The 13,323-nt window shown below is 32.0% G+C and overlaps 1 protein-coding gene across 1 annotated transcript; it reads left to right on the forward strand.

Annotated features, from left to right (window-relative positions):
- Nucleotides 1-9,824: 9,824 nt before the first annotated feature.
- Nucleotides 9,825-12,608, forward strand: LOC132731592 (G-protein coupled receptor 157-like). Its single transcript, XM_060717803.1, has 4 exons — nt 9,825-10,126; nt 10,499-10,711; nt 11,051-11,247; nt 11,906-12,608. Exons 1-4 carry the CDS (start codon nt 9,922-9,924, stop codon nt 12,329-12,331), a joined length of 1,041 nt encoding a protein of 346 aa, XP_060573786.1. The 5' UTR covers nt 9,825-9,921; the 3' UTR covers nt 12,332-12,608.
- Nucleotides 12,609-13,323: the final 715 nt, after the last annotated feature.

Raw genomic sequence — 13,323 nt, forward strand, 5'->3', positions numbered from 1 at the left:
ATTCATTTTGTCAGTTTGTCAATGATTCAGGGAGATATTAACAATAAAGTGGGGGACTATGTTAATGTATAGCGCAGATCAAATATTAGGAGAAAAATGATTAAGCAGAAGGTATGGTATTCAAAGGGTTCTGGGTTCATACGGTAGTGTTGATGAGGCATGGTATTCTGAGGGTCTTTGTTTTGAGTCTCAGTCAGGCTGCATATTTTTCTCTGTGATTAATAAATATTTCCAGCTAATTATTTGCTTGACTGTTTAATGAATATATTTTCAGTCAATATTGTGAAATATTTGATTATTGTATAGTAATGGGATTTTATATTTTATAAGACATTGTATCGGTACTAAATTTGACTTCTTTTGAATGAGGGGGGAAAGTTTGCATAGACATGTGTGGACCTAGGCTGGAACCCTCAAATAATTGTCTCCTCACCAGTGAGTTTTATTTAGGATAGCCTGAAAGTATTTACATTATTATGATACCACAGGGGTATTTTCCTCTACTGGGTGTAATCAGAAACTATATGGAGTTCTCCTTGGTGACATTTAAAGCAACAACCTGGTCATAGGATTGGGTGGCCTGTAAGACACGGTGGCCTGTACCAAGACATGAACCGATTGATCAAGACAGTGTTGTCTGTATTTTGCGGCAGGACAGACAGAGGTGTTCAGATCCACTTTCAGTAAGGAAGTGTTCCCTACCCTGTCCCTGCACTTATACTACAGAAATTTAATTGGAGTAGAGGTCCTGGGACCATTACTGGCATGGTATATGGAATCACAAAAAGATACTGTAAAACTGATTTATTCAATTCTCAGTGTTGTTATATTTTTCTGGTCCTTTGGGATCATTGATGTGGGCACTATAAAGTGTTGAAAATTGAGTACCGCTCAAGCCGACGCTAGGGGGCGTGAAGGATGTTGCACCTATTCATTATCCCTCATGTACAGACCTAATCAAACCGAGTCTGCAATTCTTATGTAATTTTGTTGTGATTAATGCTTCCGAGGGATCACTTTTAGCAATATCTGATTTTTCTAAGTTCATTGTTTTTTTTTCTAAACAAAGTTTCATATATTTGTTTTTCCATACAACGCTGCATTTATTTGCAGATGTTTATAGTAAAGTCACAGTTCAGATCTGTTCACTTTTGAGGGGAGAAGCTCAAGTCCCAGTCAGGCTGCACTTTTTTCTCACCCTTTGGCATTTGATTCCCAACAGATAGTAATAAAACAATGTGAAATTGTCCTTGGAGTTTCATACCATCACCTATTCCAAATGGGACACTGATGTCTAAGTCCTATTTAACATTGTTCACTGTCCCCATTCAAGGACGATTTTCAATAAAGCAGGGGAATATGTAATGGTTCCGAACTGTTCACTATTAAGGGAGATTATGTGTAAGCAGCTTAATACAATATAGTTCAGTCGGTTAAGCCGTATAATAGTATTCCGAGGGTCCCAGGTTCAAATCCTGGTAAGGCAGCACCTTTTTTTTTAACTGATAACAGTAACATAAAAAGGAAGGTATTAGGCATTTAATGTTGCTTAGTAATAATATAGCATATTAAAACATATTAAGTGCATATAATGTCAATAAATTTCAATTTCAACTGCTATAAAAATATTTTCTGATGCGCCGCTCTTTTGGTAAATCCATATACTTTACAGTTTACACATGATTCACAAATTCTTGGAGTCCGACACTCCTTCCCTCCTGGCACTTATGGAGGTGCATGAGGTTGACAGATTGAAAAAAAAAATCTACATTTTCCTCATTTTTTCTCACTTTTCGGGGCCACAGTAAAAGTTTATTCTTAATATTATACTCTTATTCATTGAATTTCATAATGCTTTTGTGGACACATTATCGATGTAATTGTAACCTAGTAAAAATTACACACTTATAAATAAAGGTTTTATTAAAACCCCAGTGTTAATAATGATTAAAATAAATTAGCTTAATTAAAAAATGTTCTCACTTCTAATTGTTCTTATCTCTTCTATAAAAACATATTCTAATCGATGTCTTTTATGGTACAATGTATTTAATTTTTTGATAACAAAAAAAGGAATAAATATATACATGCAGATTTATACATGTAGCTGATAATTCTTTCAGAACTCATATAAAATAACATATTAATAATTATTTTCCCGGGGAAATTTCATTATATTTATGACCAAAAAATCTTCTTTATATCAATCATTGATATATCATCATGAATATAATTGTTTGCAAGTATGTGTTATATTATAAATAATATAACCCATAATGCATGGTATTTATTTTATATATTTATCAAATTTAAAAAAGTTGCCGAAAAGACCAGGGTTTTGAGGCCGAAACGTCAAGGACGTGTAAAGTCCTAATTTAGCCCTTGTCTTGAAAATATGTTGGGCTGCCGGTCTGCAATGTAATATTTTGTGCCATATTACTATTGCAATAAATAAAAACCATATAGCTTAGATTAGTAAATGTACTACAAAGACCAGTGTATGGAAGAGAATTTAAAGTATACTATGTAATAGATGCTGACAATGTCTCTCCCGTGATTGCAAGTGTAATACATACACGAAGTATTTCTTATTATTATATATTTGAATGTAGAATCTCTCATAAAGTAAATAACTTGTAAATTAAATATATAATCAATGGTAACCATTAATAATGAAAAAAAAGAAATACTTGCAGTCACGTTATCTTGCTATGTAATTAGTTATTTACTGATGCATACATGTAATTGTATATATCATGAATGCTTGTACATGACTCTTTTGAGAGTTAATTTGCAAAATAAAGATTTTATGTTTTCCTTTTGTTTAAAAATGTCAAATTAATTTTGTTCGCTACAATGTAAATGACTTGATAATTTGATCGTTGATTTGCTAAAGTTTTTACCATTCTTTATATTTTGTTTACGCCAGAAGCGATGTTGACGTAATTACTGTCTATCTAAGAGATTCCTGGGCTAAATCAAAGTTTTTTTTTTCAGAAATGCGCATAAAGACGAACCCGTTAAATTATTTTTTTAACATTCGCGCATGATAGCTTATAATTTCAAAAATCATTTGTTGAAGCTGCACGACAAAAATAATTTTGTGCCAGGTTAGGTGCATTACAGCTCTAACATAAACTCGTTTAAAATACTTGATTGTCAAGCTATCATTTAATAAAATCGCTAAACGATCTAGCTAATGAAGTTGTTGAAAATTTATATGATAAGGATATTTTATTAAACGTTTAGAAACGTTTTTATTTTGCGTGCGTTTTAGCGTGCGTATATCGTTTAGCGTATTTCGTTTAGCGTTAATCGTTTTGCGTGCGTCTGCGTATTTCGTTTGGTAAAGCGTGCGTGTAACGTTCGTTCGTATAGCGTGTAACGTGCGTGCGTTTTTTCCAGAGCGTGCGTGTTGCGTGTAAACTGAAACGTTCACCCTACTGTACTCCAGCATAAGCTCCGACAAAAAGAACAGTTTTTCTCTTGAGCAAACAGCTCAAGTTATATAACATGAATTCATTGCAAACTGTTTACTAACATGCTTTCTGACAAGAACTGTGGCCTGTATGATTTAAATGTAATGTTGATATGTGAAAACAATCAGTGTAATAACATGTCTGATCCGAAAGATGATTTATTAGTTGATATGATATGGTATTTGCACTGTTTATTTCTATGTGAACTAATTATGTTTTGGACTAAAACACGCAGTTAACATGACCTCAATATGCACAAATGAAATCCTGAAATGTATGCTTAAATACTAACGTAACAAACAAATGCACATACAATCTTCAATTAAAAGAATATAAATAAAAAAAACACTTATGTTCTGTGTAATGACGTTTACTTAACAGCAAGACGAACAGACAATTTAACATCATGAAGGCTACATTTAAATAATGATTGATATAAATCCATGGTAAATTATTTAATATCTATAATTTTATATGCAATTCACTTTCTAAAATCACATTCATTTATTTCATGATCATCACCAATCAAGGCAATAACATTTTGTTGACTGACACTGTATGTCCATGCACTTACTTATAAGGTGGTTAAAATCCACGATGGTTTATTTTTTCTGTTCATCTGTAAATTCCCGAACAGTTTTATAACGTGTAATGTTCAAACAGAAAAGGCTAAGTGAAATCATGAAATAGAAAAGTGAATGAAGTTAAAGATTTTGTTCTAATGAAATGTGGTATTAAATGTGAATTGCTTGCAATTTGCATATTGTTTATTAATTTACTTAATAGAAAAAAAATATTGACATAAGTAACTGTCAGTGAAGTATTTGTAAACTTGTTTCCTGTATGTTATAAATTATTTTACTATTACCCTTGTTGAATTTGAAACCTTTTCACTAAAAGATCTTTCCGAAAAAGATTTAAGCATTCGGGCTAAATACAACGTGAAACGATGAATAGACAACGAAGAATAAGATAGCCGTCATATGTTAAAAAAGTATATAAGGATATGAAAATGTATGTTAAAAACTGTGCTATTTCTCATTCTGGTGATTTTTTTCCCATCTGCATCAAAATTGTGACTATTGATGGCGCGGGAGTATAACATTTTTATGCATTCAACATATATATTGACAAAGCAAATGTACGTATACAACACAGAACGAATGATTAGTGTGCTTGACATTGCACGGGTGAGCATCAATGACGGAAATTGTCGAGCAAACGGTAACAAAAGAACATAACCGAATAAAATAATATCTTACTATAGTATATAGCCCATATAAAACTATAAAATGTTTGTTTCAAGCACCTGTGGTTGAGACGAAGCGGACAAACGGCAACCATTTTATTTCTGGCAGTGGCGTAATTACCTACCGATACGCCAATACGCAAGGGCGTATAAAACGAAATCGTTTCGAGAAAAAAAATCAAAAATGAAATCATTAATTTTGGCGTAGATCGATCAACTTATTCGTACTGCTAATTGATTCTACGGGTTTGCTTAGGATGTTACCTTATTCAAATATGAGTTACCTTTTTATGCACAACCAAAACTTCAATTATGAAGAAAGGGAGTAAAGATATGATTTAAACAATTTCTTTGGAACTTGCTCTTTTTCAGCTTGAGTTAAGCGTTATAATGCTAATAAACATCGTCAAAATCCAAATAAGGATAAGAAATTGTCCAATATATTACAATCATTTTTTTTTTCAGAAGAATCAAATCAGTGAAAAGTAAACATTTATTTAATTTTTACATCTAGATCTTTATGCAAAATAAAGATCTTGTTTGCAACTTGGCGTTTGCAGCACAATTGAAGGGAGTGAGTTACTGTAGCTGTATGGAATGTTTTTTATATATTTTACATTGTAACTATTAATCAGTACATGTAAAGTTAGTAATATTTATTCAACTTGTATTCATTTTAAATTATGTAGAATAGTTTTGACACTATGAATCAGACCTTTGCAGTGAACTATTGCCAACATCCATCGTCTCAAACCAAATTCAACTTTTGTTTATTTGACCGTAAAATAGAATACCAGTATTTACAAATTATATCACTACAGAAAATTGTTTCTACTGTATTATTTTATTAAGTAAACCAATTGCACACTTCTGAAAACAATGACGTTTATGTCTATGTTTTAAAATATGAATAGATGAGAACTACGTATGATAAAGAATATATATAATATATATATATATATATATATATATATATATATATATATATATATATATATATATATATATATATATATAATATATATATATCTAAAACATAGACAAATATACAACGAGAACAATGTATAACCATATAAGACACATCATTTCCAAATTCTTTTATTTTCGCCGACTTTAGATAACAAATTGTCTGTTTATACCAAAATGCTTTATGTGCGTGAGGCATTTAACTTCGTAATGAAATAACTTAAATATTTCGAATGGAAATTGAAAGACTAGAGTTGAGAACAAAAATGTTAAAGACAATATTTATTGTCTACAATATTGACATAATACGCATTTAAGGAAGATAAATGATCGTGCGATACTACATTTTAGCTGTGAATACGATAACTTTTCGATACACTAAACATTTAAGCTGTTGTGTTTGTATTAAAGTCATAAAACCCATCTTTTTACAAGAGAGAGAGAGAGAGAGAGAGAGAGAGAGAGAGAAGAGAGAGGAGAGAGAGAGAGAGAGAGAGAGAGAGAGAGAGAGAAGAGAGAGAGAGAGAGAGAGAGGAGAGAGAGAGAGAGAGAGAGAGAGAGAGAGAGAGAGAGAGAGAGAGAGAGAGAGAGAGAGAGAGAGAGAGAGAGAGAGAGAGAGAGAGAGAGAGAGAGAGAGAAGAGAGAGAGAGAGAGAGAGAGAAGAGAGAGAGAGAGAGAGAGAGAGAGAGAAGAGAGAGAGAGAGAGAGAGAGAGAGAGAGAGAGAGAGAGAGAGAGAGAGAGAGAGAGAGAGAGAGAGAGAGAGAGAGAGAGAGAGAGAGAGAGAGAGAGAGAGAGAGAGAGAGAGAGAGAGAGAGAGAGAGAGAGAGAGAGAGAGAGAGAGAGAGAGAGAGAGAGAGAGAGAGAGAGAGAGAGAGAGAGAGAGAGAGAGAGAGAGAGAGAGAGAGAGAGAGAGAGAGAGAGAGAGAGAGAGAGAGAGAGAGAGAGAGAGAGAGAGAGAGAGAGAGAGAGAGAGACACTTGGCTATGTTTTGTTTTTTCTAAAAGCAAAAACTTTTGAACTATTTAAAACAGTGTACACGTTAGACTTTCGTGCTATTTCTCTTACATTCAATATGTGTACCTGTGTGTACCTGATATTTTTTTCATAACTATAGATAAAGACATAGTAGTACAATTAGCTTAAATATCCCCTAAATCCTTAGTTATAGCACATAGGTATATTTGATATATAAGTCTCTGGCGATCCTTAGGCCAAAAACCGGCACTCGGCGCACAGCCGAGGTACGCCCCTGTCTGGTTAACGTTTGGTTAAAATTTAACCCACCTCCTACATGTGGGTTAATTTAACCAGAAATTTACGCTGATTAAATTTAACGAAAATTTTATACAATCGGCTAACGAAAGTTTAACCCAAAAGTTAACCTAACCCTGGATTTTACCCAGTGGTTAAAGTTAACCAACGTTTATACAATTTGGTGCAGATATTCTTTTAAACTTTTCAATGGTTAATTGGATTTTACCAGAATTGTACATGTATATCATAGATGAATGGGCGGACGAAAGACATTGTTCATCATGAACTTTTGTCGGCTTGCTGCAAAAAATAAAGATATTAAATGTTTTTTCTTTGAAACATACAAAACAGTAGTCAAATTGAACAAAGTTTGTTTTTTATTATAATTGTAACAAATATACAAACAGCATAAAAATGTAACAAAAGATACTAATATTGTAATATAACAGGCATTTTTTCTATCAAATTAAGAAAAATAGTTTCCTTTGATGCCTTGGACTTAAGATACAGTAGCTATATTTTAAGTCTCAGATAAATACTGAAAGAAGAACACACACTGGAATGAAAAATTTGGCATGACCAAATTCAGGATTTTTTTATATACGCGTTAACAAAAACAATGGTGCATTTAAAATCATGAATAAATTTGCATGGCATGTTGATATATTTTTGATATATTGAAACATTATTTATCAAAGGAAGACTGTTACCTGTATTTTAGACAGGTATCACAGGATATTAGGAAATTCACTAACATCATGTTCATGCGAGTCAAAGATATAAAAGAAACTAGACATAGGTAAAATAAAGAGTTATTGTTAATTGATTTATTGCGAGATGAATCTACTATTTTGTTGAATTACTTCAAAATCCCCGTCTGACCCACCAGTGTGTTTACATTCCTATCAATAAACCCATAACAAACCGACGAAAGTTACTATTTTTATATGCTGTCTGTGTATTTGTTACAATTATAATAAAAAAACAGACTTTGTTCAATTAGACTACTGTTTTATATGTTCCAAAGAAAATACATTTAATATTTTTTTTAGCAAGCCGACCAAAGTTCGTAATGAAAAATGTCTTTCGTCTGTCCATTCATCTATGATATACATGTACAATTCTGGAAAATTCCTATTAACCATTTAAAAGAATATCTGGTCATCAGATGTCTACTAGTTCATCCTCACTTGCTGCATTTCTTGCTTGGACGCCATTTGATGCTTTGCATCAATGCCTTTCTTGTTTAACATGATAAACCATTTGTCGCGAAACATGTAACGGACATTTTGAAAATAAAGTCGATTTGGAGTATATACATGTGGATTTTAATATTTCCTACATTGATTAGTTGTTATTATTTGTAGAAAGTGAGTAGCATTATAAGTGAAAAAGAAAATGTATATGCTTTGATATTTTTTATCATCTTATATTACTGACTATAGTAGTGACACAAACAGAACAATGTTGCACTACTGTCATGTCACATTACATTTACAAGTCGTGTAAGTCTTGTTTGTATTGGAATTACTTTCCTTACCAGGTAGGCATCAGTGGAAGAATTTTGTTTAATTTAATACGTGGCCCCTCTGTCATGGACAGTGCATACCATAAGTATAATTTTGCAAATTTAAATGATTTACAAAACATCCGGAATAATGTACACTAGTCCTTAATCTAAATAGAAATGACTTGTGCGCAGAAATGATTTGGTAAGGTATCTGTAATGAGCGCATTTTTGTTTTGCGCGAAGCTTCTCAATTGCTTCCCCCGTCTTGTACAAATAAAATAGCCTCGTGTTTTGATGCCCTTTCTATAATTACTAAAACAAAATCAGCAGTGATATTGTCATTACCTGGGCCTTTATTGTTATTCTGTAAAAATACCTAGCATTCTTTTTCTTTTTATCATAATATGTACCGGCAGAATTAAGCTTTTGACTCGTCATTTCCTATTTATGTTTATTAAAAGTGTTACGGGCATATCTAAATTCACGTTTGAATTAGCGTTTTAAGATCGTTATTTATGACCCCCATCTCTATCTCTACCCCTGTCCCCGTTTGAATTAGAGTCACCCATGTAAACAAATGTGATTGCTCTTATTCCGAAGTAAAAATCTTGTTTTATGTATAACACAAATAAACACAAAGAGAACAATTAAATGATATTGAGCTTTTTGCACATTATTACCTTCCTGGCATAAACCTAATCAAATTTACTTTAAAAGTAAGACCTATTAAAAAAGAACAATCACCATATTTACTTGACGTTAAAGAAAATATAAAAAAATATCAATGCATAGCATTTTATAAGGAGACCAACAATTAGATAAAAACAAAACAACCAAAGAAAATGATCTTTTTAGATTATCTGAAGTAATAATTTATTCTTGTTACTTAAAATGTTTCCTTCATGCAAAGTTTAAAGAAGATCTATGCAGCAGTTTTAATTCTGCCCACACAGTCATAAACTATATCGAGGATGATGGGGATCATACATTAAATGTATGAAGGGAACCACAGTTATAGTGAAAACATGCATGTAAATATAATAGTCTATTTAATAGTATATAAAAAAACATTTAGTAAAATTTTACGTTTTAAGTAAATTTAATACTGGAAATATGAGTGGTTTCTATAACACCACAGGTTTGAGGTGAGAATCTATGAACAATGTGCATGTACTTTTATATTTACCTTTTCATGTGCAATTATGATAATATTATCGTTTTGTTGTAAAATTATGATAAAGCTTACACTGGTCTTCATTGTCAAATATTGACAAGGCAATTGTTTTTGTAGCTACAATTTAATTTTGCACGAACTATTTTCCCCATCATAATAGGCTTAGTGATAATTAAACGTTATCTGTAACTAAATTCGAAATTAAACATAACAAACATTGGTTTCACGAGAACCGCACGTACAGTAATACATACTTTATTTTCTTTTCCCTAGAGGAAATGTGACAAAATGGACGGTTCAAATTCGACTGGGAATAACACTGATTCAGATTCGTTTTCAACAGTGGTTGTAATTGAGTCAATTGTTAGTTGTAGTTTATCTATTCTAGGATCGTTCGCGATATTCGGATCCTATAGCCTTTTGCCGGAAATAAGAAACGCTACCAGGAAACTTGTCACGTGTCTAACAATAGCAGATTTTCTAACGGCGTTAGGTAAAAGTTATTATATTTTACTAAAATGCGTAAAACACAGTCAATATTTTATATTTCTAATCTTCCTGGATAGTTATTACGCAACACAAACACCGATAATGTCATTTGGCGATTTCCAGCTGCATTTGTGTAGGAAGACCTCAGATACTACTCTGTACACTATTCCAGGCACAAACGGGCACATGTGTTGAACCAAAGACGAAAGCTAGCAAGACAGTAGTCCCTGTCAGTATTCAACCCATAGCGATGCAGGACAATTGGTTTGGGTTGAAGAATTTTATATATCACTTATAAAAACAGACATTGTTTGAAATTTTTGTATAAAGCTTGTGCAGCCATTTATAAATATGATTTCCTTTTTATATTGATCAGGAATCATAATATCAGCGATTGCTCATCTAGTTGGAACACAAAGAGGCGTGTGCACACCACAAAGCGGAATAACAACATATTCGAGTCTCGTGTCATTCTTTCTTACTGTTGCCATTGCGATACACATCTTTTCAACTGTTGTAAACAGAAACGATAGAACATCATCGTGGCAATTCCTTGTAATTACTAACATCATAAGCTGGTTATGCCCAGGTAAATATTTCAACCACTTAATTTCTACTTATTTTCTCAAAATATACAAGTACATCAAAATTGCTCTTTGGAATCAGATCAGTTGTCGCCAAAACATTTTAAGCTCGATTTTATTTACCCTGTTCAATGTAATCTTTCATTAAGTAATCAACGCAATGGCTTCAGTCGAATTGCATTATTCTACATTTAAACATGAAAACAATGCTTAAAATGAATTAAGAAACATCCACTTTAATGATGATGATGATGATGACGACGATTATTACATGTATGGGCACAATCAAAGATTACGTTGGGAAAGGCCTATAAATTAAATATCAATTCTGATTTTGTTCACAGGAATTATTATAGCATTTGCTATTGAAAATGGTGTTCTTGGTAGAGACAAAACAGAAAATGTGGGAACTGGTCCTTGGTGTTGGTTAAAAAGAGACTCTAAAGATTATATGTTTTGGATGTTTTTGACTGGAAAAGGTTGGGAAATATTGTGCTACTTGCTGACGACGTCCTTATATGTTCTTCTGAAATTCTACTTGGTACGTTGATGTACGTTGACATACGAAAACTAAACCTAGCACTAACGAAATGTACGTGTTAAAAATTTCAGAATGCTCAATGCTACATAGTGCACCTTTTTATGTGCAGCAAAATGTCATTGTGTTTTACGCATGTAAGTTATTACTGCACTGGGTGATAATTGTTTCATAGTCAACATTTCTGTATCAGATTTATTGGCATTCTGCAAGTTTTCATTTGGACATTTACAAAGATCTTTTCTTCGGACAAAATACAATGCTTCAAAATGTAGCCATATATGAATCACAACACATATAAGCAAAGCATACAAGAGACATATTATAACGCCAAAAATAAAAAGATTTTTCTGTAATCAAATCAAATTAATTAAATTCAATTCAAATTAATATAATAAATGATAGCTATTTGGCTGACTTTGTAGTGAGTTGCTTGAGATCGAATTAACGCGTGCGAGTGGTTTAGTTCCTTTTTTGTTGAAATGGAATTCATGAACCTAATTTTGATACCAATTGGCACTAAGTTTAAAAGTTCTTAGTTTTCAATTATTTATCAAAAGTAATAAAAACAATGAAATAAATATGTTTCAGATATCTACAAATTATAATTACAAAAGACTTTATTATTGTATCTTTATGAACGTTAATATATTTATTGTAGCTATTGCGATTCAGGCGCCGCCAGTTTACAGAGATACATGAAAGTCTCCGGAACTACGATCATAACTTCTTATATGTTTGGTTTATACTTTATCTACTACGTCTTTGGGGTACCATTCGATCGATTATGACTTTGACTGGAGTGGATAAACAAAGTCCTGGTGATGAAATATCCAACGTGTTCATGCATATGCAGGCAATAGGTGATCCAGCTCAAGCTTTCTGCAATTTTATCTTAGTATGTATCCTTGACAAACCTGTTAGGTTAGTTCTGTTTGGGGACTGCGGTAGGGAACCTAACCGTGGTAATGAAGGCTCAATTCAATGTGATTACAATTATACACCCGCAGACTCTGTTGACGAAGGTTCAGTCAATGAATACAGTCGACGTTACGGTAGTATGGACAGAAGAGACAGGATCAATTGATGAAGCACTTTATTTGATTTTAAATGGTTTTTTTAAATCATGAAATTAACTAACATTTAATATGATAAAAACATCATACTATAAGAAAAGGTTTGTTTGAGAAAAACTACAGAATTTTGCTCGCAGATTCTACAAATTAGAACGAGACAAGAATATACTAACCAGCTTTTAAAACCAAACAAAGCTTTATTCTTGAATATTCATATATGACCTTGATCTCTCTATACAATAAAAATATTTAATTTTTGATTCAATAGCCAAACGAATAAATAATTATGTTAATTTTTATAACGCCAACATACATAGCAAAATCTTGAAATCATTTTGAAAATCATTTTGAGTTCTGTAATTTTATTTTTAATGTTGATATTTTAAATATGTCACCTTTAAGTGGTTATACTAAAAGAAGGAAGTACGAGGAATCATGCAATGCGGTTCTATTTATACAAGCAGTAATACGTGTATATGTTTAATATTGGTCAACATTCTATATATAAAAAGTCAAATGTTTGAATTTCTGTCAAAACAATGTTGATTTATGTTTGTTAAATATGTCATTGGAATCAATACATTACGTTCCAATCAAAATAAGTAAAAATGTTTTGGGTAATATTGCAATATTAATGAATAAAATAAAATTAAAATAATAAATCATGATGGCATTGTAACTGGGCTTCATGTAGTCAAATAAGAAAAAAAGGCGTAATGCTAATATGACAGTTTGTATGGCATAAAACCCGTTCACGTCTTTATATTAGCCGAATAACTAATTTATTTTATATGGTAAGTTGCAACCAATTTATGTCAGCCTTCTTTATCATGCATCATTTTCAAATGTTATCTTATACTATACATTGTCACCTTTGATAACAGAAGCATATTATCTTTATAAATATCATTAAATTTTTAGCGACTTCTTTTTATTATATCATTGTGATAAGATAACATTCATCATAGTTTTGTAATATTTATCTAAATTATGCAACTGTGAT

The sequence above is a fragment of the Ruditapes philippinarum genome, unplaced genomic scaffold (genome assembly GCF_026571515.1).
Source record: "Ruditapes philippinarum isolate M1 unplaced genomic scaffold, ASM2657151v2 ctg833_1_1_1_1, whole genome shotgun sequence".
Taxonomy (NCBI): domain Eukaryota; kingdom Metazoa; phylum Mollusca; class Bivalvia; order Venerida; family Veneridae; genus Ruditapes; species Ruditapes philippinarum.